General features: G+C 33.9%; 3 protein-coding genes and 1 non-coding gene across 8 annotated transcripts in view; 2 read left to right on the top strand and 2 right to left on the bottom strand.

Moving 5' to 3' along the window:
* Positions 1-1,124, bottom strand: part of CFAP210 (cilia and flagella associated protein 210) — a 116,287-nt gene extending 115,163 nt beyond the window's left edge. Inside the window, exon 1 of the mRNA XM_074303168.1 lies at positions 1,001-1,124. The gene's annotated coding sequence lies outside the window, so the exon portion shown is untranslated. The remainder of the gene's footprint in view (positions 1-1,000) is intronic.
* SSB (small RNA binding exonuclease protection factor La) lies at positions 1,044-12,900 on the top strand. Of its 3 annotated transcripts, none has more exons than XM_074303170.1 (12): positions 1,044-1,198; positions 3,598-3,672; positions 5,474-5,577; positions 5,690-5,864; positions 6,118-6,225; positions 6,325-6,425; positions 9,323-9,394; positions 9,695-9,737; positions 10,312-10,452; positions 11,227-11,413; positions 11,879-12,013; positions 12,758-12,900. In XM_074303170.1, the coding sequence occupies exons 2-12, from the start codon at positions 3,607-3,609 to the stop codon at positions 12,844-12,846; spliced, it is 1,221 nt and encodes a 406-aa protein (XP_074159271.1). In that variant the 5' UTR covers positions 1,044-1,198; positions 3,598-3,606; the 3' UTR covers positions 12,847-12,900. The 3 variants fall into 3 exon arrangements, with proteins under 3 accessions (XP_074159271.1, XP_074159273.1, XP_074159272.1); XM_074303172.1 differs by having other exon boundaries at positions 1,126-1,239; XM_074303171.1 differs by lacking the exon at positions 1,044-1,198 and adding an exon at positions 1,506-1,995.
* Positions 12,848-24,830, bottom strand: METTL5 (methyltransferase 5, N6-adenosine). Of its 3 annotated transcripts, none has more exons than XM_074303178.1 (7): positions 24,621-24,830; positions 22,583-22,697; positions 22,101-22,282; positions 21,439-21,521; positions 19,217-19,268; positions 13,777-13,826; positions 12,848-12,964 (listed from the first exon to the last, which is right to left on the bottom strand). In XM_074303178.1, the coding sequence occupies exons 2-7, from the start codon at positions 22,690-22,692 to the stop codon at positions 12,926-12,928; spliced, it is 516 nt and encodes a 171-aa protein (XP_074159279.1). In that variant the 5' UTR covers positions 22,693-22,697; positions 24,621-24,830; the 3' UTR covers positions 12,848-12,925. The 3 variants fall into 3 exon arrangements, with proteins under 3 accessions (XP_074159279.1, XP_074159278.1, XP_074159277.1); XM_074303177.1 differs by having other exon boundaries at positions 12,848-13,018; positions 24,464-24,828; XM_074303176.1 differs by having other exon boundaries at positions 24,464-24,828.
* Positions 17,912-18,016, top strand: LOC141565168 (U6 spliceosomal RNA). The gene has a single exon (XR_012488867.1). It is a non-coding gene; the product is annotated as a U6 spliceosomal RNA (small nuclear RNA).
* Positions 24,831-26,336: the final 1,506 nt, after the last annotated feature.

Here is a 26,336-nt window from a genome sequence, read left to right as displayed (position 1 = left end):
ATAAAGTAAAATGCTTGGATTCTATCACTTCAAAAACTATAATCCTTTGAAAAAAGAGTTGTAAACTAACCACTATTTCCCCTCCTCAGTCTTGTCTAAAAACTTAACATTAGAGGTAAGCAAGCATAATTAGGTGAAAAAATGGAAGAAAAAATAGCAGTTATTAAGTACCTATTATGTACCAGCCACTGTGCTATGACTTTACAAATATCTCATTTGATCCTCATAACAATGCTGGAAGATTAGTTGCAATTATTCTTTCCATTCTACAGTTGAATAACTACATTCACTCTGTGTTTTTTGACTCCTTGGCTTAATTTGTACAATTCTCCCACCCCCCAAAAAACAATTTAATCATAGATGGGAGTACAAGGTATGCCGGTTGTGCCCATGCGCACTTTAACATCTCAAAAAGAATTTGCCAATGTACTAGTCACTTTCTAAAGTTTGTAAAAGTTTGGTTATAATTTTTAACTCAGTTGCTTCAGTTTTCCAAGTTGATGGATAAACATTATGCCTTTTATAATTATTTACTTAAAAGTGAATTCCCTGATTGTACACTCTAAGGAAAAGCATAGAACAAACACCTACATCTCGGATGTTCCTTTTTTGCTCCGACCGTGATGTAGGCTTGCTACAAAAGACAGGTTCTCAAATGGCCTAAGCAGGAAACTCCAAAAATCGGAATATGAACAACATAGTTTAGTAATATTTACTTCATTTAACAGAAATATTCCACCGATAAAATGGTGAAGTGTTGTGGTGACCGCTTCAAAGGGAACTTTCCCTTTAACTAGCGAGAGTAAGCCTGCCCAAGGCGTCCTCAGAAAACCAGGAGCTGGAGCCAAGACTGGTGATGGAAACAGACACCCAAAAGCATAACCTAAAGGCTTCAATTGACACCGAAATTCAATTCCGAGAGACATCTCCCGGGTTTTGAGTCCATAGGGAGCCTAGGCCGGCCCCTCCCACGAGTGCCAAGGACGGCGCACGCTCCTACCTTAGCACCTCCTCCCGCTGAGACGAGGCCCCGCCTCCAGCCGCGGGGGCTGCTGGGCTGAGGCCCAGCTGCGGCCTTTAAATAAATAGCTGACGAGCGCTGGCTGCTTCACTACTACAGGGTGTCGAGCAGCGAGTTCGTAACTTGTGGTGAATCGTGGCGGGGCGTCGCAGATCCTGCCGGAACCTCACGAAATAGGTGAGGGGTTTGAAGACCACCTATTTTCCTGAAAAAAGGCGGTATTGACTCGCTTTCTTTTTCTGTTCCATCCTCCCGCCCTGTTGGAATGGGGATCCAGGGCGGCCTGGCCTTCGCTGCTGCCGTCCTGTTGCAGGCTGCTGGGCCCTCGCGGCGGGAGGCCGGGCTGCGGAGCTCGGTAGCCGGAGAGAATGGCTGTGCGTGAGGGCTGGGGACTGGGGGAGGCGCGGGAGGAGGGCTGGCGCGATCTGCTGCTTGTCGGTAGGCTGCGCGTGCTACCCTGGGATGGAGCCGACCTGACCGGAACCGCGCGGCTCCGTACACGTGCTGGGCCCGGAGCCGCTGCTTCTGGCTCCTCCCCGAGAAAGAAACTCTCTCGGATGGGGTCTTGCGGGCAGACCCTGCTCGGCGCCCCCTCGCTTTGCCGCCGCGGATCTCTCCCTTCTTCCTGTGTTCTCTGGTTCCGTCTTCTCACCACTTCTGGGCCCGGGAAGAGGCCGCTGCCAGAAGGCGGATGTTCGGGGCCCCGCCTGGGCTGGAGGGGCTGGTGGGAGCGAGAGGTCAGGCAGCCCGGGCCCTGGACTCCCAACCGTGGCTACGATGTTCTAAGAAGGCCTTCGTGCCAGTCAGACTTTTTTAAGCAGCGAGACCGAAAGCCTTGGTTGTGTTTGGAGAAAGTGTCTGATCCAAATACCTAAAGGGGCCGAGGTAGGAGAAAACCAGAGGTGCCACAGTAACCCCAAGTTCGCAGGTCAAGACAATCATCATCAGATGGACCAAGTTGGCCAAATGCTTGAGTAAGCCAGTTCTGATGCCAAATTGTGCAGGGTAAATTCCCATTACTGTAAATGTGCCTTGGAATTCTGTATTGTTAAGGAATGGCTTTTAAGGAATGTTCTTGAGATAATTATGATAGTGTCGTTATGTATTTGGCTGATTTTGTATCCCATTTTAAAGAAAATACGATAGAAGAGAAATTGGGCATAAGATGACAAATCTAATGAAAAGTAAAAAGTAGGCCTTACAAATGGAGGCCTGACTTGGAGTGGCACTAGTTAACTAAGTATAACCTTGAAAAAATTACATAATTTCTTTGGCCCTCAGTTTCCCTGTACTGTAAAACATCTGTAAAACATGTGCGCATATGTGCAGGATTGGCTGAGTTAGACACTGCCCGCCTCTAACTTTCCATCCCAGCCCAATTATTGCATAGTCTAGTACAGAGTGTTTTTGCTGGAATCCAGGGTAAGGAACCAACTCTCCTTCCCCCTAGTACATTCAGTATTGTTTAGGCCGTAATTTAGGTTTCACCCTATCCCTTAGTATATTAAAAAAAAAAAATACCTAGTGTAAAATGCTTTTTCTTTGACATTATCAAAATCTTTTTTACTGGTCACTAGAATTAAGGCAAATCTTTTGAATGTTGCTCATAAGGTTTCTTTCAGCTCACTTCTATTACAGATATTTTTTGAATTCGTTTTTTCCATAAGCACTTTGAGATCGGAAAGAAATGCTACTTTGAGTTAATGAAAAGAAACTTTACAGTACCTACTTGTAATATCAGTAATGAGTCAGGAAATTGATATAGTTAGGAAATAGGGATAAATGAAACTTTTTCTTTGTAAGTATTTTAAAAAGCAATTTGATACATCTAAGATTAATATTGTAATTTTTTAACAAATTTATTACAAATTGAAATTCTATCAGAAAATAGGCCATTAAGACATCATCAAATGTTTTCCCAAGTTTTTTAATAAATGAGCAAAAAATGTATCTTTAGATTTGTTGTCAGGAAACCTAGGATCCAAATTCATCTCTGAACTTTAAATCTTGTGTCTGTAATAAAATTGAGTAGCCTCTTTTTACCTGTATCCTTATTTACAAAATGATAATGACATTTAGGAAAGTAAACATTTAAACAACAGATATGACTTGCCTTTGTACTAACAAAGAATAAGTTTTAAAAAGAGCTCTGTAAACCAGTGCATTTCTTTCCTTTGGTCTAGGCTAAAAAACTGAATATAAGAAATAAATAAAAATTCTTACATAAGTGATAATAACCATGGCCCTTAAAGAGTTATTTTTAAATGTTAACTATCTTTTATACTATTTATTTTTTCATTCGGATTAGCTGAAATTTTGTTTTAATGGGCTATTGTGATTCAATATAAAATGCAATATTTGAAGGAAAATTTCACAGGAAGTTGGTGCCTAATCTTAATTTTTTTTTTTTTAAACCAAATTTAGCAGATGTCATGCTGCCAGGATTTCTAAATTATAAACAACCAGCAAGCACTGGTGGGAGCTAGCATTGGTACTAAAAATTTTTTGTTTTTATTAATATGTTTACTTGCAAAAATAAAATAATTTCATGGTAATTTCTTTTGGAAAAATTACAGGCTTCCATAATGGCTGAGAATGGTGACAGTGAAAAAATGAGTGACCTGGAGTCCAAAATTTGCCAACAAATTGAGGTATGATTCTTGTGCCGATGACTTATAAAACCAGCCTTTTAGAAGAGTGAGTTTGTAAAATATACACCAGTAGAACTTATTTTTGTTTTAGTATTATAACAGATTCAAATGAAGCTGTGCCATGCTGTTGATGCTGGAAAATACATAAAGCTATTGGTAAAATTGTAGTTCTTTGATCTGTGAAACTATAAAAATAGAAGAGCCCTTACACAGGTCATCTTATATTTTAGTCTTTGTCTCTAGATAAGAATATCCCAAATTATTCTGGACAGATGCTATTCTACGTTATTTTTTAAAGACATCCACTCCTACCTTAAATCATATCAATTATCCATTGTAGTGCTGAATGAACCTTTGAATTAAGAAATTTTTCCCTTCAACCTAAATTTTTCTTGTTTGTTTTTACTAGATTATTTGTACTAGATGTAAAGAATAGCTAATTATCACTTTCTGTTTAATAATCCTTCATATCATAGAAGTTTATTCAAACTTCTTTCATGCAAAGTTATTCCAGTCTTTCTTCCAAAATATATGTTTTCTATTTATTTTCATAATTGAAATTGTCATTTAAAAGTTCTTGGTATTTTTAACTTATGGAACTCCAGTTAAGATTTATGCTGGTTATTGTTTCATGGTTCTACTGAGCAGTCTCAATTTCATGTTTTGTCATGCATGGTAACTTGTGATCTTTGCAAATTATACACTTTTACCTTGCTAAATGCATAGTCTTTCTCCAGCTGTTTGTATAAATCTGACAGCATGTCTCCAATAAACTGTTTCTGATAGCTTTACCATTATAATAAATGTTGGCCTGTTTTTTAGTTCTGAGTTAAGAGTACACACTTAATCTTTCCATGGTCCATTCCTTAAGGAGTGAACAAACTTAAAAAAAAAAAAAAAAAAAAAGTAGGTGTAAAATTTGGTGATAGGGAAACTAATAGAGAGAGGTGCTCCATATTATACACCTGAATGTATGGTTAAGTTTTTTTAGCGATTGAATTTGACATTAATCTTTTTTTCATTGCTAGGTACTACTCTTTATTAAAAGTGTGAGTTATGATAATTTTTTCACTTTATTAAATTGAAACTGACAGTTTAACAAAATAATTTAAATGTCTGGGGGAAATAATTTTGTAAAGTTTTATGATTTGTAATTCTCATAATTGTAAATACTGATAATTGGGGAGGAGTAGCAGACTGGGAATTTTTATTATAGCTGAGATGCTCCATACTATGCCATTCAAGACTGGTTACCAATAGATAAATAGCTGCTTTCAAAGATGTATTAATCACAAATAAATCCATATACATACAATTACAAATTATTGTCATTGAAAGTTGGCTGGCCCCTGATAAAATGGAGGTAAATGTTTCATTTTTTGATGGAATTCTAAAGAAAGTTACCCCAAAGCATGCTTGTGCTGCCTGAACAACTATAGTAAACGAGGTATTTTCTGTATTGTATCCTTGAACTTGAATCTTTGGTAAAGGACAATTTGGCAATTATAATGATATGCATGGTCCATTTACTTATGCATTCCCTAGGATATTCAATATTTTAAATCTTCCTGATTAGTTACATTGGATTTGTGCTCAGTAAATATTTATATTTCATAACAGCTTAATATAATATACCATCTTAATATAATATTTAAGAGGAATCACCTTATGTTTCCAAGTCACTTTGTCATCCTTATACTGGTTCGTTGAATTGTAACATTCCCCTATAATTAGTCAGAACTTAAGTCAAACTTCCTTCCTTTGTGAATATTTACAATGACAGTATGTTATCATTTTACAGTACTATTTTGGTGACTTTAATCTTCCACGAGACAAATTTTTAAAGGAACAGATCAAAATAGATGATGGCTGGGTACCTTTGGAGACAATGATCAAATTCAACAGGTAAGAATTTTTGGTAAAAAGTCTTAAGAGTTGTCATCACTCAACTACAATTCCCATTACAATTCTCCTCTTTCTTTCTTTTCTTTTCTTTTCTTTTTTTTTTTTTTTAAAGATTAAGCAAACTCACAAAAGACTTTGATGTGATAAGAAGTGCTTTAAAGAAATCAAAGACAGAACTCATGGAAGTTAGTGAGGATAAAACTAAAATCAGAAGATCTCCAAACAAACCCCTCCCTGAAGTAACAGATGAGTACAAAAATGAAGTAAAAAACAGATCTATCTATGTTGTAAGTGAATTTCTTGTATTGGACCTTACTTTACATTTATTCTTAACTGTATTTAAGAGTAATTCCAATTTTTTCCCTGTGGATTTATTTCTGTTGTAAAATATAAACAACTTAATAGTGTTATTTTGCTTAAAAAAAAATGGCATGTTTGAATTTCATGTCTTCTGAGATTTTGTTATTACTTACCTGAAATGTCATTTTCTGGCTATTGCTATGTCTAATTAATCAACCCTTCCTTCTTTGCTCTCCCCAGAAAGGTTTTCCAACAGATGCAACCCTTGATGACATAAAAGAATGGTTAGAAGGTAAAGGTCAAGTACAAAATATTCAAATGAGGAGGACATTACATAAAGCATTTAAGGTATGAGAATTTAGAGACTTATTTGCAAAAGTAAAATTCTGGAATTGAACAAAATGTCACTAACCTGCTCTTTTAAAATATTTTCTTATTACTTAATAGGGATCAATATTTGCTGTGTTTGATAGTGTTGAATCTGCCAAGAAGTTTATAGAAACCCCTGGACAAAAATACAAAGATACAGAGCTGCTGATACTGTTTAAGTAAGTTAGTTTGTTAATTCTTCAACTAATCTTAAATTAAGAAAATGAAATAAGCTTCAAGGGCAACATGTTGGGAGCTTTTATGAATCCTTACAAAGATGTGAGTCATTAAAGCTAATTGACTATTTCATGTCAGATGATTACTACATGAACAGTAAGTGCCACCAGTGATAAATCTATCGTCTTATTTTAAAATGTAGGTTTTGGGAAAGTTTAAAAATGTTGGTATAATCAAAATGTTGTGTAACTGCTATATTCTGGGAATAGTATTTCATTATCAGTTTCTTAATAATGCCATGTTTTATCCAATTTCCCTGAAAAGATAATAGGTACCACCTTATCAGAAATATTACCACTGTTGAAATTGTCTTTCATGAGTTTTCTTTATCTATATTTAACTGTAAACATCATTGTAACGATGAATTTCTTTAATCTGGAATCTGTAATTTTCACAACTGTAAATATGGAGCCAGTCAATTTCAGAAAGGAAAAAAAAGTATCATAAAGTGAAATTGGTTTGTCTGTATGTAGCCCATTGAGCAAGTAGACCCTAGGCCCACATACAGATTTTTAGTGGCATGCCTACAGGATTTTGTGATCAACATTTTGAATGTGTAGAAGGCAACAAAAATCCTTTTAAAATATGAGGTGTCCTGTATTTTTGTTTTTTAAAAATATAGGGGGTTAGCTAGGTGACGTAGTGGCTAGAGCACCAAGAAGTCCTGAGTTCAAACGTGATCTCAGACACTTAATGCTTCCTAGCTATGTGATCCTGGGCAAGTCACTTAACCCCAATTGCCTCAGCAAACACACACACACACACACACACACACACACACACGTATAAGATGAAGACATTCCTTGACACAAATTCTGGGGAAAACTCTTAAGGGTAACTGAAAGCAAATTAAATCAGTTAGTGCTTGCCAAGTAAGCTATTTTATATTTTGTTAATAGATTTATAGTATCTGGGGAAAAGATTTAGTAAGTCTTTGTTCCGTACTGTAGCTGATGGGTTGCATTAGTTCTGGATCCTGCATTTAAAGTTTTATATTGATAAACTGAAAAGTGTATCCAAAGTAGGATAATAAATGGTAAAGGCATTTTTGAACCATATTAGATTAGAAATAGTTGTAGAAACTAGGTAGATCTATTATCTTGAAAAGGAAATATTTTGGAAGGGCTTTCAATTGGGAAAGGAAGAGATGATTGCTATTTTGGAGCTTCTGTGGGCATAACAGAGTAACTGGGTAAAAGTTATCTGGAATTAGACTTGGCTCAGTATATGGGAGAATTTTCATTGTTAGGACTGTCCAGAAGGAAAATAGTTTACCTTGTAAGCTAGAAAATATTTTTAATTATTCTGAGTATTCAGTTCAAGTTGTAGATTTCAATTTCTTCTTCTTTAAAATAAGAGGAATAACTAACTGATCTCCAAGATCCTATACTTTGTTAAATAGAGTCCAGAGGAGAGACTGTCCAAGGTTATTGTAGAGAGTAGTCTGATATTAAAAAGGAAACCTTTCATCTAAAGGTCCTTTTACTTAGAAGACTTGTAACCATCTGTTAAGCTGCTTTTAACATGTTTCACTATCTTTAATGCAGATTTAACTTAACAGTCTAGACTCTGGTAGTTACTTCTAATTGAAATATGTTTTATTTGATATTGCAAAAGAAGCCTCACTGTCCAACTTGGAAAAATACTGCTGTAATAAGTTGAATCATATTATAGAAATCTTTGCTATAATCATTCTAGTAGCCATGGTGTAGTAGAAAGGTCAAACTTACATAAAGAACAGCTAGAATGATGAGAATTAAGAAGGACTTTGAGGTACATAGGTAGATTGGGCTAATAGAAATGATACTCCTCATTATATTTATTCCAGTATTAATCAAAATACTAAATGATTTCTTTATAACTGTATGTATATGAAATTAGTGTCTGATAATTTTGTAGAAAATAACCAGGGGAAAGAATTTGTTAATTCTACTGTGGAAGAGAGATGAACAGACAGAATTTTTAGGGACAAGATATATATTAGAATAAATGTCGGTATAAAAGTAATTAAGAAAAAAACAGGGAAGTGTCTTTGAGAATTATGATGGACAGAATTTTGGGATCAAAAATATTTGAGAAACCAATAAAGTTTACTAGTTCACAATGAATGATGAAAAGCTATAAATGAACATTTTACAGAAAAGGGAAATAAATTAACTTGGGGAAAATGCCTAATCTTCCTTTAGGATGTAAAAATTAAACATTACCTCACATCCTTGCAATTAATAAAAATAATTAAAAGCAAAGAAACGCTATTACCAACTGGATTTTGCAGAACCAGGCACACATTTGTTGTTGATGGAAAAGTAAAAACTTTGACATTAATGATAGAAAAATTTGGCAGTTATCAATAAACAATGCAAAACTTTCTTTGATTCCAGAAATCAAATCACTTTCAGTGGAAAATAACATTAGGAATAGAATTGGGTAAAATTTGAAGTATGTTAAATAGTAAAAACAAAAACACCCAAAACAACCAAGAACTCTCTGATCTTCATTGGATCTTAGCTAATTGAAAATTAACCCAGTACATCTTGTTAAATTAATGGGATACTGTATGTGTAATTAAGATTTTAAAAATTGTTTTCCATCATACTTAACACCTAATCAGAACTAGAGGATAGTATAGTCATTAAGAACATGTAAACGGGCTATTACTACTGGTCCAAGAGCCAGGAACTGTACTAATAGTTGATCACTTTGGAAATTAGATTAGGCAAATTTATCTTCTAGGTTGATTCTCCCAAACCAAGTAGAAAAGGCTATTTCTTATTTTTATAGTCATACTATTAAGGATTTCTTTCTACATGTTTAAAAGCTCAATTATCTATCCTTTTAGGGAAGATTATTTTGCAAAAAAGAATGAAGAAAGGAAGCAAAATAAAGTAGAAGCTAAAGCTAAGGCTAAACAGTAAGTATTGTGGAAGTGAAATTTAAAATTACTTTTACCTCTGTTTTAAGTAATGTATCAATACCCTTGAACATATAGTATATGACAGATCACCTCAGAACTCTGGAATAAGCTAATTTAAGGTAATAAGTTTTTAGTTTAGACAGCTTAAAATGCTTGCAAAGAACAATTCCAGAATGATTTAAGCACTAAAAATTGCCAGACTGTGTTCTTCATAATGGAGAATGAGTTCTAGTTTAATTTGGTTTCTGATGAGATTCCTTCCAGCTTTAAAATTCATTAATACTGTTATTTTTGTAGAGAGCAAGAAGAAAAACAGAGGCAAGCAGAAGATGCTGAATTGGCAAGTACTGTGTTCTTGTGTATAAGTGTAATGTTCTTTTATTATTCAAACAAGTAAATAATGAAATTGGATTACTATATATCTTCTGTAGTTCAAAGTAATCATTTTGATTTTATCATAGTAGTACATAATACTTAAGTGAAATATTTCAGCAATTTATAATTTAATATTTGTAAGGCTCAAAGTATTTTCTACCAAAAGCTTCATTCTCTAAAGAACATGGTTTGATCAACTATGTTAATTAATTCTTAGGTAAACATGATTTGTAGGAAAAAATAAGATGATATGGAGAAAATTTTATAAAGCAAATTCTTAGAAAAGGGGGAATAATTTCCAATTTAATTTGCTGTTTTGAACCCCTTTATAGATTAAATGTGTCAGATTCTTTCAAATTTTGAACTGTTTCTGTGATAAAATTAAGAGATCTTGAGTTTGATGTTATTTTATGCCCAGGAATTTACTTTCTGTTTTCTACACAGGTGAAATGACAATCAGTTTCTCTTATTTATTTATTTATTTTTTTAACTTGAATTTTGATTGCTTATAATAATTACTCCTATTTATGCTTCTTTAGAAATCTCTGGATGAAAAGATTGGATGTTTGCTGAAATTTTCTGGTGATTTAGATGATCAAACCTGTAGAGAAGATCTTCACACACTTTTCTCTAATTATGGAGAAATAAAATGGATAGACTTCATCAGGGGAGCAAAAGAGGTTAGAGATGTGTTTTATTTCAGCAATTTAAAAAGCTACATTCAGTCAGTTTATACACAGGCGAACTATGGTTACTTTTTCTTAAGAATGAAATGCTCTTTCCCCATTGAATTTTTTGGGGTGGCAGGAACTTCTGCCATCATGAAATATTTTCATTTCATTGTCTTTTGTAAGCTTAGTGATATGTAATCGTTAAGAGTTTTGAGTTTAGATAGTAATTTTGATTGGGACAGAAAAAATTTCATAAACAAACTGGCACATTGTTTTAATGGGGTAAAGATTTTCTGGACAACTCAAGATGTGGATATCTAGCAACTTACTTGTGAGTACTTTCTTGATAGCATTTTTGCTATCATGTTAATATTGTAAAATTCCAGCAGTGGAGTTTGAATAGGCATTTCTTTTGTTTTTACATTATTGTCTCTCTAGATGTGCCACTGTGATAGCCATGGGTATTTTCTATAGTATTCCTTATCAAGATTTTTGGTACAGTATATTTAGGCTGTTAGAAACTAGTTTCAAGCTAGACTAGTTTACCAGCTCAAAAAAATTAATTTCTAAAACAATTTAAAGAGTCCTTTATTAAGATGTGGAGAGAAGCCTCATAGTTCCTAGTGCTCAAAGGACTGTGAGATTTATAAATACTTTCTCAATTTTAAAGTTATGTCATTCTTTCCAGAGCTATAAAGATATTAAAATTACTTTTCCTGTTGTAATGTATACTTGGGGATTCAGCTTAGGATGTAATGTGTATAATTGTTGTTTGATATACAGGGTATAATCCTATTTAAAGAAAAGGCAAAAGAAGCATTGGATAAGGCCAATGAAGCAAATAATGGAAACTTAAAATTAAGAAACAAAGATGTAACGTGGGAAGTATTAGAAGGAGAGACAGAGAAAGAAGCTTTGAAAAAAATAATTGAAGACCAACAGGAATCTCTAAATAAGTTGAAGTCAAAAGGTAATTGAAATTGCATTTAATTGTAGAATACTGGAGATTACTTTTATAGATGAGGGAATTAAAGTCAGGTAATTTAAATGACTTAGGAATTTTAAAACTTATTTTGTTGGTAATATACAAGAATGATGTTTTTATGAGTTTATAGTTTACTGAAGTTACTAATTATTTCAACTTTAGTTCAGTGTATGGAAAAGGAATTTTATTTCTAATTTAGTTAGGCTTATTCCCTAATTTTATCTAATTTTGACAAACAGTAAACTAGGATGTAGAATAATCTATAATGGAAGAATGGTAGGTTTTATTTCCAATAAGACCCAGAAATTTAAAAACAAACAAAAAACCAAGGATATTTATTGTCACCACTGTTTAATATAGTTCTAGAAATGCTAACTATGTGTAAAGTAAAATAAGAAACAGAAGAAGCATGGGCATGGTTTTTAAAAATCTTAAAAACTTTATCTACAGGTCGCAAATTTAAAGGAAAAGGAAGAGGAGGTGGTAAAGCTGTCCAAGGTACACCCAATAAAGGAAGAATACAATTCCAGGGCAAGAAAACAAAATTTGATAGTGATGAAGAACAAGAAAATGGTGATGCTGGAGGTAAGTATTATTTTGAAAAAACTTTATTACAGGTTTTGTGTTAAGTTGGCTTAGGATGACTCTTTTCAAATGTAAAGTACCAGATTGGTAACAGAACATCCTAACACTTGAAAATGTGATAGCATCCAGAAAGGAACATTCAGAACTGACCTGATTGTCAACAAAAATAAGCTCATACAAAGAAAGCTCATTTTGTATGTTGCTAACTCTTGGAAAAATCCAAACTAAGAAGCATTTAAATTTAAATTTAAATTAAATATACCATATATTTTTCTATGCCACCCATCACCCCTAATGAGGGAGAAACTATATCTTTGTAAATTAAGAAATTTGGTTCTTCAAAAGGTAAAAAGACTTTATAGTAGAATTACAGGAGTGAATAATTCAAGGAAAGATTTCTCCCCCCCCCCCCCTTCAGTTTAACTGAGTTTTAAGCTCTCCCCTTTGATCTTTTGGGTCTTCATACAGAGAAGAGGGAGAGAAATTCGAGTGTTAAGTGTTTGGATAAATTATTTAGAGACTGTTGTATTTTATGCTGTGCCATAAATTGGAAAGTTGGTTTTCATTCTGTTCACAGAAAGTTGAAGGACAGAACTTCATTCAGAAAAAATAGCTAAATATTACCAGAAATAAAAGTAGTACCAAGGAATTTTTAGTTTTGTGATCTTTAATAAAATCATTACAACCTAAACTTCAAATTTTAATGTTTGGCTTGAAGCCAATTAATTAACTATATTTTTGTAGGGACCCTTAAAAGGACACGAGAAGAACCTGAAAAAGAAGAACCTGCACCAAAACAATTGAAAACAGAAAATGGAGCTGGAGACCAATAGCTTGATATAAAAATTTTTATTCATTTTAAATAAATTTTAAGCTGTTTCAGATTATCTATGTGTGTGTGTGGAGGGGTCTTTAAAAAGAAAACCGAATCAAATCCACTTCAATGTCCACCTATGATAGAAAGAAAAACTATTTTTGTTTAACTGTTTTTGTTGTTCAGGTAACCTGGATTTAAAAAAAATAATAAAAATAAATATATTAGCTGAAAAACAAATATATTTGAAAGGGCGTCTCCTCCCCCCCCCCCCAGCAGTTGGGCAAGGGGAGAGAAGGCCCAGTTAATAGACCAGAATTATTTAGGGGCTTGGGGTACCACTCCCTGGAGGTTGGATCTTTGCCCTGATTAGCCAGGACAAATGACTTCACTTCTAAGACATAAATGAGGAAAAACTTGTAACCCAACTACATCAACTACTAAATTATCTTAGATGGCAGTTATATAGTTCATAATATCAAAATTTGGCATTTCAGACATTGATCTGAACTGCAAAAGAAAGGTTCTTTCACTGAAACCTGGCTCTGTAATGTTGGAAATACCAACAAATAAAATGTATATATATAAATGGCAAAATTGTCCCAATTGCTGTTTTTTACAAGATTTCTTTCATTTTTTAACAGTAGAAATCCGGCTTTGTTTTCCTTACTGTAGTTATTCCCCAAGAGAAGTATGGATTGAGTATTTAATATGATTTAATATATAAGATTCAACATCTATTTAACATAATTAAATTCTATAGGCTTTTCTTCTCTTTGGACAACTTGTTAGAAGAGGTCATCTGCTAAATGAATAGTTACCTACTTCAACATGTTTGTCCATATATTTGTCTATAATTTGACTTTCCATTTATAAATCATGATCTCTATTGTTCCCACTAATTATAAGTGTCATCTTTTCAGTGGTTATATCATAAACTTTAACTTACTGTTTTTTTCTTATGAAATCTGTATGATGCTGGTAGGTCATATCGTAGCTCTGGGAAGACAAAAACAATGATTTGATTCACAGACAGCACTTAAAACTACTTTTACAGTAGTTCTTTAAAAAGTGAGTGCTAAAAATATTAGCTCAACAAGAAAGATGAAAATTCTTGCTTACAAAAGATAGATTTTTCAATGAAAACTTGGTTATTACTACAGAGTTAAAAAACTGAAAGTTTCTCAGTATATTTGAACTTAACAAAGTTTTTCAGTTCTAAAGTCTCAGCATAGACTGTAATGAATGAAGTAATTGAAATATAAAGTATAAATTTCAGGGAATGGACTAGGCAGGTTCTCTAATTCTATAGTAAGTGTTTTAAAATCTGTCTTGGACCTATTTGGCAGTCTGGGGAAGCCTCTGATAAATATTTTTAAATGCATAAAATGATCAAAATAAGTCCAAAAGTCCCAGGTAAAGAATACCTGCTCCCAGAAGAGGCCAATAAATGGCCTAATAGCTCCTTTGGCCTTCATTTAAATACAAAATATATTGAAGGAAAAAAGCATGAAAACTAACTTGCAGAATTAGGAAATTTTTAATTAGAAAAAGGCCAAAGTTTGAATCTCTGCTAGTCTCTATGTTGATAACTTAAGGAAAGGTAAAATAAATCCAGGATGTCCATTACTGTGATTTTAAAGGAAAAGCCAGGAGCTGTAGGCTATTTGCCTTTCTGACTCCATATTAATGTTAGTAGGTACTAGGTTGTTGGGAATGTCCCACCCTCGAAGAGGATTTTTAAAACTTCTCTCAATATTCTTGCTCATTTCTTTTCTGACTCCAAGGAAATTAATGTCCTTTTCTCTGCCTTAATTCCTTTTTCATTTTTTTAAGGCCCTTGCAACAGCAAACATCCTCTTGACCTAATGAGTTCATAACAAACATCACAAGGGAAGGACTTATTCTACCTCCACAGAACCCTGCAACTATCCTCTCCTCTTTCATTCCCTAGTTAGCCCTCTTCTAGACCAAAAAGTTTCCTAACATTATTCCTACCTCCAATATTAGTTCTGTCCATTCTCTAAACAACTGTAGAGCTGATCTTTTGTGTAAGTCATTAACTTCACTGCTCAAAACCTTTCAATGTTTCCCTAATTTCTTCTGAATAATAACTCCAAACTCCTTAGACTAGCATGCAAGGCTAACATTAGAAAAAGATACCAACCTGCCACTGTCCCCTTCGCTCAGCCTTTGGATAATCTATCTTCCAATAAGTGTTTTCTAATCATTAGTCTGCACACATTCTGTAATTTGCAATTTCCCCATTTCTTTTAAGCAGTTTGCTATACATGAATTGCACCCTCTACCCAGCCTATTGTATAACCTATACTCATAGTCAATAAGCATTTATTAAGTACATACTCTTTTGTTAGGTACTGTTCCAAGTGCTGGGAATAAAAGAGAAGTTCACATTCTAAGAGGAGTAAGTAATCAGTATAAAAGGTATAAAGTCCATGGGACTTGATGAGATTCTGAAGTGAAATAGTATAGAGAAGAGAAGGGGGTGCCATCACAGAACCCTGTGGGACATTCATGGTTAATGAATATGACCTCAATGAGGATCCAGGAAGAGATTGAAAAGTGGTTTAATAGGTAAGAGGAAAACTAGAAGAAAGTGGTGTCTTAAAAACTTAGGAGTTGCATAAATAAACAGTGTCAAACTGCAGAGAGTCAGTTATGGTGAAGACTGATAAAAGGATACCGGATTTAGGAAAATCACTGGCTAACTTAGGAGAGAGTAGTTTTGATGGAATGAAGTTAGAAGCCAAATTGTAGGGCGGTCATGAAGAAAGAGAAAGGAAGTGAATTTGTACAATGCCTATTATGTGCCATACACTATGCTAAGCATTTTATAGATATTTTCATTTCATTCTCAAACCAGAGAGGTGGTGCTTCTATTATCCCTATTTTGCAGTTGAGTAAACTGGCAAACATTAAGTGACTGTACAGAATCAGAAGAGGAGAGAAAGTGGAGGCGTCTATTGTAGGCAGCCATCTTAAGAAATTTATTGGAAAATAAGTGAGAAGGAAGGATTGAGGATTTTTTTGTAGGTTGGGAAAGACATGGGCATATTTATAGGCAATAGGGAATGAGCCAATAGACAAGAAAAGATTGAAGATGAGTGAGAGTGAGGATAACAAAAGAAGGGGAGGATGTAATGGAGACAGGAGATAATGGGATCACTTGGGGGTAGATTGGTTTTTCTGGGTAAGAAAAAGAGCAACCTTTTTGAGATTGGATGAAGGAAGAGAGTAGCAGAAAACATCTGAATATGCCAAGATGACAAAGTATTCAGAATGAGTGGTCTCAAATTTTTTTGTAAAATAGGATGGCGGATGCAAGGTTCTCTGTTGGGGGAGATAGAACATTTGAGGAGAAATGAAAAGGTTTGGAAGAATCAGTGCAGAGAGAGGGATTACTACAAATAATATGAAGCTTATCTTGCACTGGATGTAGTCAACTTAGAATAGATGCAAGATTTTCTCCACTTTCAATCAACACCACTTCTATAGGAGTCACCCAAGGTTGAGCCTTGGCAGGAGACAACTGATAATAGAAGAGAGTGAGGGATTGAAGAATAGTGACAGTATAGAGTTGAATTGGTTCAAAATGGGGAAAAGAAGAGAAAGGGGCTAGTGCTGCAAGGGGAATAGTCTAGAAGAAAACTCAGGAATGAAGGAACAGAAGGGCAGGATTTAGTATAGGAAAGCAGAAGGAGAGGAGGAGGAAAGTCAGTGGATTGTAATCAGATAAGATTTCAGAGTATCTAATTATGGCGGCGGTACCTTTATGGGTAATGTGTTCAAGAGTATGACCATATTTGTGTGTGACTGAAGTGGTATGGAGAAAGTCATGGTAAGTGAGAACAGATTGAGGAAATGAATGGTTATAGTGTTTGAGGAAGAGTCAGTATATACCCTGAAATTCATTAGTAGATTTAACTAGGCAGGAGTTGGGAGAAAAAAATTGTGAACCATGTACCTAACTTGAAGGAGAATGGCCTAGAGATCCAAAGAGTAGGACTTCTTAAACTTTTCCAACTCACAACCCCATTTTGTCCAAGAAATTGTTGTATGACTCTCTCTCTCTCTCTTGATATATATATATATATATATAAAATAAGTATACACATCAAACAGTTACTGATAGTAAATCATAATTTTGCAACCCTCCCCCCTACATTCAATTACATTTTATAGTTCATGACCCACAATTTAAGAAGATTTGTGTAGAGAACAGCTACTTGGATTTTGATGAGGTGGAGGTAGAAGTTATGGATTCATATGGATGGACCTTAGAGAAAGATTTACAGAGAATTAGCAGTAGGTGAAGAATCTGGAAGCAGCAATAAGGAGCAAGAAGTATTTCAACTCCTCTACCTTGATAAGTGAACTAAGGGAATGAGAGAAAATATAGTTAATACTGGAAAGGGTGAAGTTATATCAACAGTTTCATTGACTGATTTAAAAAACGAAAGGAGGAGAGGAAAAGGTTTAAGATGAAGGCAAGTTTATTACCTATGGAACTAGCATTCTAAAGAGCACAGTGGAAGGGGAAATGGATAACTTTTAATTGGAACTTTGGTGGGAGGGTTGAGGAGAATGGGAATAAAAGAATCAGGTGAAGGGAAAGGGGTTGGGTTATTGATTAAAGGGGGTCAAAATCAGTTGAGCATACATGGTATAAATAGTAGTAAATCACTGACTGGAAAATCATCTTTCCTGTGAAGACTGGAAAGACATGCATCATGGAATAGAAAAGCAACAAATAGTACCATTGCTGATTTTTTATTTGCTTCAGCTCTTTCCCTTAAATTATCTCAAGAAAGCAGCAGCAGGGGCAGTTAGATGGTGTACTGAATAGAGCATTGGCCCTGAAATCGGGAACATCTGAGTTCAAATGCATTAGACCCTTTAATACTTAGTTGCTGTTTGAACTCGGACAAGTCATTTAATCTTAATTACTTCACACACACACACAAAAGGCAGTAGTAAATATACTCCAGTCTCAAATTTTTAAAAGCATTATTGATAAAATTATAATTAAAAGTGTCCAATTATGTCCAATTCTTGAAATAAGTGTTTGCTTCATCAGTACATGTTATAAAATTGGAATAATACAGGGTAGATTAGCATGATCCTTTAGGAAGGATGACATGCTAATATGTGAAGCATTCCATATTTTTAAATTATTTTTTTAAACAGGTTTTGTTTTTCTTGGGAGACACTGGGAAGAAAATAAGAGGGGAGAGAAAGTAGATCTTCATTTGAATTAACATATTCAGCAGAGATTGTGACAAATAGCTATCACAGAGGATGAAAATGGCACAACAGAAGCCATATTCTTAAGAGATATGCCTTCTAATGGTATCATATATTTGCCTAACTGGATAATCAAGTGACTCAGAAATATTTTCTCACTAGTACTGACATGAGTGGTCCTGCTCCATCACCACTATAATGACCAAAATAAATGTATGATTTGTATGCATCAAGAGAGAACCCTAGAATATAATCTTTATTTTACTTCATCTGTTTCAAGTGCATGTTTGGTAGTTAAGAAGCAAAGTCGTATAGATGCTTTAGGTGCTAAGAGGGGAAGAAAACAAAAAGGAGGCATAAGAAAGTTGAACATTATTTACTGGATTAAACAAGAAATTAATAATGAGCTATATAAGCAAGAAAGTAATCATGAGCTATACTGGTATTCTAAGTGCTTGTCTACAAGACCTCAAGTCCAATAACCATATAAAATGTGCTAAATCACTGTAAACAATTATTGAGATATAGTAATCATTATCTTTAAAATATCTTTAATGAAAATCAACATGAGATTTCCTTTATTAGAAATTCAGTAACAAATTTAATAGTGTCTATTAAATGCTAAATACTATAGTTAGCTAGTATCAATTTAAGGAATAGTAACATAGTGCTTGAATTTATAGAACTTAAGAACTGTGATGGGATATGATGGACATAAACAATAAAACAAGGCATAATCTGAAAAAGTAGAGAAGAGATAAATTTGCTCTTTATGGAGCTTTAATTGTTTGTTTTCTTCACATTGGGGAACACAAAAAAGGAAGAAAGGCTACTTTCTTTTATCTCTTAAAATTTTCTCTTCTACCCAAGCTTATTCTGAAAGATAAGCCTTGGATATAGTTGGACTTGGGGAATCAGAATGTCATAAAAATTCTTCCCAGGCAACTCTCAGTGTTGCAAAACAGATGTTATATACCATCCGTTCCAATTCTTACATAAAAATGTTGGCTATGTCTAGATATCTTATGTTAGTAATACTATTCTTGTTCTACCTTTACCTCCACCCCAAATATCATCAAGCTTCCAGATTCAGTATTATTTTAGAGAAAATTCAGTATTCTTACCTGCTATAACGTCCATCTTAATTTTCCATTCATCTGCTTTCTTTTGAATATGCTAAACATTAAAAAAAAAAGTTACCTTGAATTGGTTCATTCCATCCGAAACAAAATTTAATTCATTATATCTATATTAAATATATTGGAACATTCTACTGCCACTATTTATTCTAATCAAAACTCATATTTGTAGAGATTCAATAGGCTGCATTACATGTTTAAAAATACAAGAGTAAAGAACTTCAGTATGGCTAACAATCTATTAAAATGCATAAGGGATTTTCTCAAATGATTGAATGCTACATCAGTTAACAGTAGTGAGGGAGAAATCAGTAATAATTTTATGTATTAATTAAATTATTTAAAACTTTTTAAAAGGATATTCAGCAAACATTGGGATTAATAGCCATCACTGAGGACTTTGCATTAGAATTAATTCTAACAGAAAGACAAGCCATTCTATCAAATTTTGCTAACTACTCAAAAGTATGTGTTTTGAATGTTGGTTTACTGATAAATTTTTGTCTTCACAATAACTAGCAAAAGAGACCTCATGTCTGACCAAAAAGTGACTATTTGAGCTTAAACATGTCACTTAAATTCTCAGAGCCCTAGGCAACTTTCTTAATCTAGACAGGTGTCTATGTGCCTGAAGGATATGAATATTTAATTCAAATAAATTTATTAATTGGAAAAATTAATAATCTCCCCCAATTAATGTATATCCAAATTAATATATTCCCCATCAGGTATATACTGATAAAATCAGATCTAGATTGAAAATAAAGTATGTAAGGAATCAATTTTTTTTCTATAATATTCAGATATACATGAATTATATATAATTTCAAAGTAGTTCCATATATTTTTAACATCAGAAAATATTTAGTGCTAGTATATGGTTTGATTTGAGGAAGTTTGTGGGAACTAAATAAAATTTATTTTTAACCATTTGACAGTTATATCCACATGCATATTAAAGGAAGGGTGAAATGGCTGGTTATTACAATAAGAATTTGAAGATATCAGTGAGAAGAAGATAGTAGGGATATAATATAGTAAGAAAAAGCCTAAGTTGTCAAGTTTGCTGAAAAAATAAAGTGAAAAGATTATATATATTAAGACAAAAATAGGTAAACAATGACACTAATATGCCTATTATAATATATTTCTTCATGTGAATTTTTTTTTTTCATTTTAGATTTTATTTTTCCTTTTACTATTCTTTTTTCTTTGCAGCCCAAGTAGCAATCATGGACAGCATTTAATTCCACTAGCAGTAGTCATACCTAAAGAGATTCTATTTCCTAATACAAAGGTTAGAAGTAAGACAAGTTATGGGCATACTAGATGGCATTATAAGTATAGTGAATAATGAGGAAGAGAAATGAAGCCAAAGAGCAAGGAAAATATTAAAAAAATCAAAAGACTTCTAGTGAGGGATGTATTACTGAAAAAAATAACATATGACCTTGAAACTCACTGGCTTATGTATAATGTTTAGATAAACTAGTTAGTGTTCAAGAATTAATTTCCTGGATACCTTCTACTATTCTGAACTAACTACCACAATTTTAAACCTGGAAGGGATCTTCTGGTACATAACACTTAAGAAGTATTCCTGATATTATCTCCAGAGAGAAGTGGGACAACTATTAGATTTGGAGTCTGTGGACCTATAATCAAATTCTGGCTCTGACACTTACTGTATGATCCCAAACATTTAAATTACCTCTTCAGGTCTCAATTCCTCTTTGGTAAATGTCGGGGCATGAATTAGATGACCTTTAAGGTCTTTCCCAGCTTTAAATCTATGATTCTACTGCAGTTCATTTTTTTTACAAATGAACAAACAAAGGACCAGAAGAATTAAGAGAAGTGTTAAAACTCATATAAGCCAAAACTAGAACTGAGATTTCTGGTTCCTGGTGTAATGTGTTTTCTGCTATTTCCTACTGTTATCTTCTAATCAGGTTCTAATTAAAGTTGCTTCTTCATCTGTTTCCTCTTCTTCCAATAGTTCCTATCTATCCAAGTCTTAAAGAAAACAAATTAGCGTCTGTGGTCCAGTGGAAATCCCTAAATCATAGGTGCTAGCTATTAGCTAAAGTGAATACTGAAACAACTGGATGTTATATACATAAAGTCAAGGTCAGTAGGCATCTCTGCTTATTTGTAACACAGTCATTAGTTTGAGAAACTATAGCAAAGGAAAAACATGGACTCACTTCTCGGGTTGAAGATTTATGTAAAGAATATACAGCTACTCGTGCCATTTGTAAAGCAACCTTCAAAAATGACATATCCATACCTATGAAGGGAATAAAAAAATTTTGCATTTAATCCTGTTGCTAAAATAGTAGATCACAATTATTCATTGGAATTTAGAAGTGCTTTTTTTGGCATATAGAGGAAAAGATCTTTATGGTTAGGCAAAGTGATAATATATTTAAAGGATAATATAAAAGTGCAGTGACAATAGCTAACATTTATATATCATTTCCTATGTGCCAGATACTATGTTAAGTACTTTAAAATGATGATATCCTCCCAATTTTTTACAGATGAAAAAATTAAATGGAAATTAAGTGATTTGGACAGGCTAACACAATCAGTTAAGTACCTGCAGCCAAATTTGAAGTCAGGCCTTCCTGACTTCAGGCCTACTGTTTGAACTGATATTCCACCAAGCTTCCTTAACAAACTGGTAATACACTATCTTTCTCTTCCTCTAATATGTATTTAATGTAATGCAATTCCTCACCACTATACAAGCAAACTGCAACAGTGATACTTTTTTGACTAATTACTTTCCCTAAACATTCACTGATTTCTTTTTAAAAACTTACTTCTCTATAAATATTGCACCAGAATGTTTCTTTTAACTAACCTTTATTATGCTTGGTCCCAAAGGGAGGATTCATGATTACAGTATCAAAGGACTTGAACATTGTATCAGATAAAGAACACACATTGCACTGAATCATGTCAATATTTGTCAGCTCAAGCTCTGCAACATTTCTACTAAATATTTCTAATGCATCCTCATCTATATCAAATCCAACACACAACCTGGAAATGCAAAACAAACAAACAAAAAGCTATTTAAATGTTTCAAAAACAAAGGTTTATTACATCTAAAAAACATGTCAATATATTTGCTTAGTGATATATTTTGATAGGAAAGGTATACTCAATCAAAAAAAGGGAATCTTATAAATTAGTGTAAAAAAAAAGGCTGTTTATTAGATCACAGATAATTAGGTTTATTCTTTGATATTCTCTTAAAATATTCTACAATGTCTTGTAGATTGGCATCCTCCCATAAATGTTACTAAGTTGACACCAGAAATTGTGTACTGAATTACTTACCCTGCTCCTAACATTGCTGTTCCAATACTAAGCATTCCACAACCACACCCTAGATCTCCAACCACTTTGTTTTCAATGTCATCATATGTATTATGAATTGTATATAGCATACATGCTTAAAAAAAAGAAAGAAAAACAAATTAGAGAGAAACATACAGGCAAGGTTGGTGAAAGAAATCCAGTTTATAAAAATGAGTCATAATATTTTCATTTTTCTTACATGAATCCTGAGGTACACAGTTATTAAAAGGGTTCACAAAACATATGAACTTATGTCACAAAAACCATCAAAATTGCAGAACAAGCAGATGTGAAAAGATAATGTTATCCCCAAAACTGTTACCTTAATAGAATATTTTCCCCAAGTTTTCCTCTAAAAAGGGATAGTCATTCTAAGTCACACTTTTGAAAGTAGCATCTTAAAAGAGCCAAATTTTCCCCAATGCCAGAATCAAGGCTTGCCAAAACCCCCTGATCAAGGATATTAGTCAACTGACCTCAGAGATGGTACTCAGAAGCACTGTCCCTTGGCTACTCAAAACACTGTCAAATAAATCATTGCTAATTATCAATGTTATATTACAAAAAAGCAAAAAACCTCAACAAATGTTCACAAAAGTCCCATTCAAGTCTTAACAGTTGTTTTTGGTGCAATGTTTAGGATATAATGTTTCCAACCAAGTTCAAAGAAAGCATACACATATCCATAAAGATATACACTGGGTTAGGGACCATAAAAACTCTTGATAGATTTTGTTGACCCAAAAAGATTTATTTTATATAATAGCAATAAGAAGCTTCCTGACTAATTTTTCCAGGGGAAAAAAAAAAGAGACTGAGCTCTTGTTCTAAATTCTTAACTTTTACAGATTAGTAGTTCCTTATATCTAGTCAGTCAAGATGTCAAACATTTATTTTAATATCTAAGGACCTGTACTAAGGTCTGGATATACAAAAAAGGGTAAAAGGCATTTCCTACTCCATATATGATAAGTCTATATATAATAGTTGTATAGTCTAATTCCAGAGACAAGCAAACAGCCATGTACAAACGATGTATACAGGATAAACAGGGAGACAATCAATAGAGAAAAAACATTAGTATTAAAGGAGCGGTGGGAAAGGTTTGCTAGAAAGCAGTATTTTAGCTGTTTTGAAGGATGTCAGGAAAGTTAGCTTATAGAGATGAGAATGAAGAATTCCCAGTAATGGGGATTTAAATAATAAAAGTCCGTGAAACTTGCTTAATACCGAAATACTGGGTTGAGGTATTTATCTTTTTTTTTTTTTTTTTTTTTTTTTTTTTTTTTTTTTTTTTAAGTTCCAAGTTTCCACATCTGTAAAATAGGGATGATAATCTTATATTGTAGTTGCAGAGTGCAGTGCTAGGTTTGAGTTAAGAGAACAAGAGTGTAAATGCTACTTTTGATATTTAGTAACTTTGTGATACTGGGAAAAGTCACAACCTCAATGCGTCTCAATTATTTCAGGTCTTACTAATAAATCAAAGAATTGTCATCTAAATTGGTGGAGCCAGCTTCCTATGCAAAAATTACAGATCCTTCGGGTTTTAATACTCAATGATTACCCTCCCTACTTCAAATAGCATTGTTGAGAAAATAAGATCAGGTGAGTAAAATTTAGAGCCTAAAATGTAAACTATAATTTTTATTAAAAGAAACAAACATTATGATGTATTGGAAAAAGGTACATGTAATCAGTCAAGGTTTGAATTCAGACTCTCGCCTCAGTTTCCTCATCCGTTCAATGGGTAGCTTTGGGTTTGCGATTCTTAAAATTTCCTTCTACCTCTAATTGTTTCCAATGCCAAAGGTGCTTCATTTTCCAACTTGCACTCCTCGCTAAAGGAGGTAACCTTACCTGCAATGTGGGGCCTGGTCGGATACTGTTCCAGAAGTAATTTGGGCTTTTCAAAGCCATCAACTTGTTGCAAGAAACTTTCCAGTTCCTTCCGCTTCATTTTCTTATGGGTTATGTGGGTTATAATTTTTGCGAGGAGAGTGAGAGTGGGTCGTACCTATTCACAGCTGAGAAAATACTTTAAAATTCTCAACCAGGGGCCGTGTTCCTCTCAAAACCTTTAGTCTCCGCGGTGGCAGATGTATCCCTGCGCCTGCGCCCGCGCCTGCGCTTCAGACGGTTCTCTCGGGCTGCTGCCGTACCTCTTACACCTACGGCTATCCGTTCCGGCTGCGAAACCCCCTTCCCCCAACTCCAGAAATCAGCTGCCTGCTGCCGGCTACCTTGCATCCGGTGTCTCCGGCTTAAGGATCCCCACGCCGAACGGAAACTAATAGAGGAGCACCACAGTTCCGGTGTCATAGAGAATGCTATACATGCAAGCAACCTCTTCAGAAAAAAATTCCATTGATTTACACTCATGGGATGTACAGCTGGAAGGAACCTTAGACGAAGAACATCAGATCTACCCCCACATTCTCCCATAAAAATGTTTGCGGATTGAAAAAAAATTTTAAAGAAAAATTTATTTTCATCGGTCAATATACTTACTAGGTGGTAGGTATTATATTCAAGTACAAAGAATGAAATAATCCTTATAGTTTACATTTTATTGGGGGAGATAAGAAAAACAAAAATCCGAAGCAATAAATATAAACTGAATATAAACATATACAAACTAAATACAAAGTAGTTAGGGAGAGAGGGGGGTCAGAAAAGACTTTATGCAGTTTCATAAAGGAAAAGAGATTTTTTTTTTTTGAGGTGGAAGTTCCAAGCATGAGAGACCAGGGTAAAGGCCTAGAAAGGGGAGATGGAATGCTGTTTTATACCTCTGATGCTTACTTTTTGTGTGATCTTGATCAAATCATTTGCGTTCTCTGGGCCTCAATTTCCCCATTGATAAAATGATGCAGTTGAACTAGATGGCCTCTGAAATCACTTCCAGTTCTAGCTCTGTGATTATATTCCTAAAATACACTTCCTTTGTAATTAGCACTATACTTTAAAATTCAGGAGGTATAATTTATCTTATACTTGGTATTTTCCCTACAGAATTTACATTTTTTCCCCCAGAAGCAATTGGGGTTAAGTGACTTGCCCAGGGTCACACAGCTAGGAAGTGTTAAGTATCTGAGATTAGATCTGAATTCAGGTCCTCCTGACTTCGGGGCGATGCTCTATCCACTGCGCCACCTAGCTGCCGCAGATCTTCATTACCCTTAAAAAGATCTTCACTATTCTCACAAGCTACTGGCTACTATTTTATATTCCTACTTCTATTCATAATCAAATGACTAGGAAAAAGCTGTTGGTACTCATTTCCTGCATTTCCTTAATTCTCACTCACTTTTTATGGTTGGTTAGTTGGTCTGTTGGCACTGAAATTCAAGAGAGAGATTTTGGATATATAATCCAATTTTTCATTTGCATATATAACATAGATCTAAGAACTATATATATTAAAATGGAATCTTAGCTCATGAAAGCTTATGAAATCCCTGAAAACATAGAGAGGAAAAGAGCACAAAGGAAAGAATCATGGAATATACCCACAGAGAAAAAGTAAAACAAGAATGATGATCCTGCAAAGGAGGCTAAAAGGGAGGAGCAAGCTGCCAAATAGGCAGAAAATAAAAAGAAACAAACAAAAAACAAAAAGGGCAGTATTATGAAAACCCAGGGATTTGAAAATCAATGAGACTCAGGGTAATCAATGATAAAAAGCTGTTATTTATATCAAATTATTTAAAGCAGCATGTTTTATGATAGT

Source organism: Sminthopsis crassicaudata, chromosome 3 (genome assembly GCF_048593235.1).
Source record: "Sminthopsis crassicaudata isolate SCR6 chromosome 3, ASM4859323v1, whole genome shotgun sequence".
Classification (NCBI taxonomy): Eukaryota; Metazoa; Chordata; class Mammalia; order Dasyuromorphia; family Dasyuridae; genus Sminthopsis; species Sminthopsis crassicaudata.
Note: the sequence above shows the minus strand (reverse complement) of the source record. Positions and strands in the feature narration are given on the sequence as shown.

Coding starts and splice junctions, on each gene's coding strand:
- SSB (XM_074303170.1), top strand. CDS start 3,607: ATGGCTGAGAATGGTGACAGTGAAAAAATGAGTGACCTGGAGTCCAAA. Junction 6,226..6,324: donor CATTACATAAAGCATTTAAG/GTATGAGAATTT, acceptor ATTACTTAATAG/GGATCAATATTTGCTGTGTT. Junction 12,014..12,757: donor AGAAAATGGTGATGCTGGAG/GTAAGTATTATT, acceptor ATATTTTTGTAG/GGACCCTTAAAAGGACACGA.
- METTL5 (XM_074303176.1), bottom strand. CDS start 24,563: ATGAAGCGGAAGGAACTGGAAAGTTTCTTGCAACAAGTTGATGGCTTT. Junction 22,283..22,582: donor ACAGCAATGTTAGGAGCAGG/GTAAGTAATTCA, acceptor TTGCATTTCCAG/GTTGTGTGTTGGATTTGATA. Junction 13,827..19,216: donor TAAGATGGACGTTATAGCAG/GTAAGAATACTG, acceptor TTGTCTTCCCAG/AGCTACGATATGACCTACCA.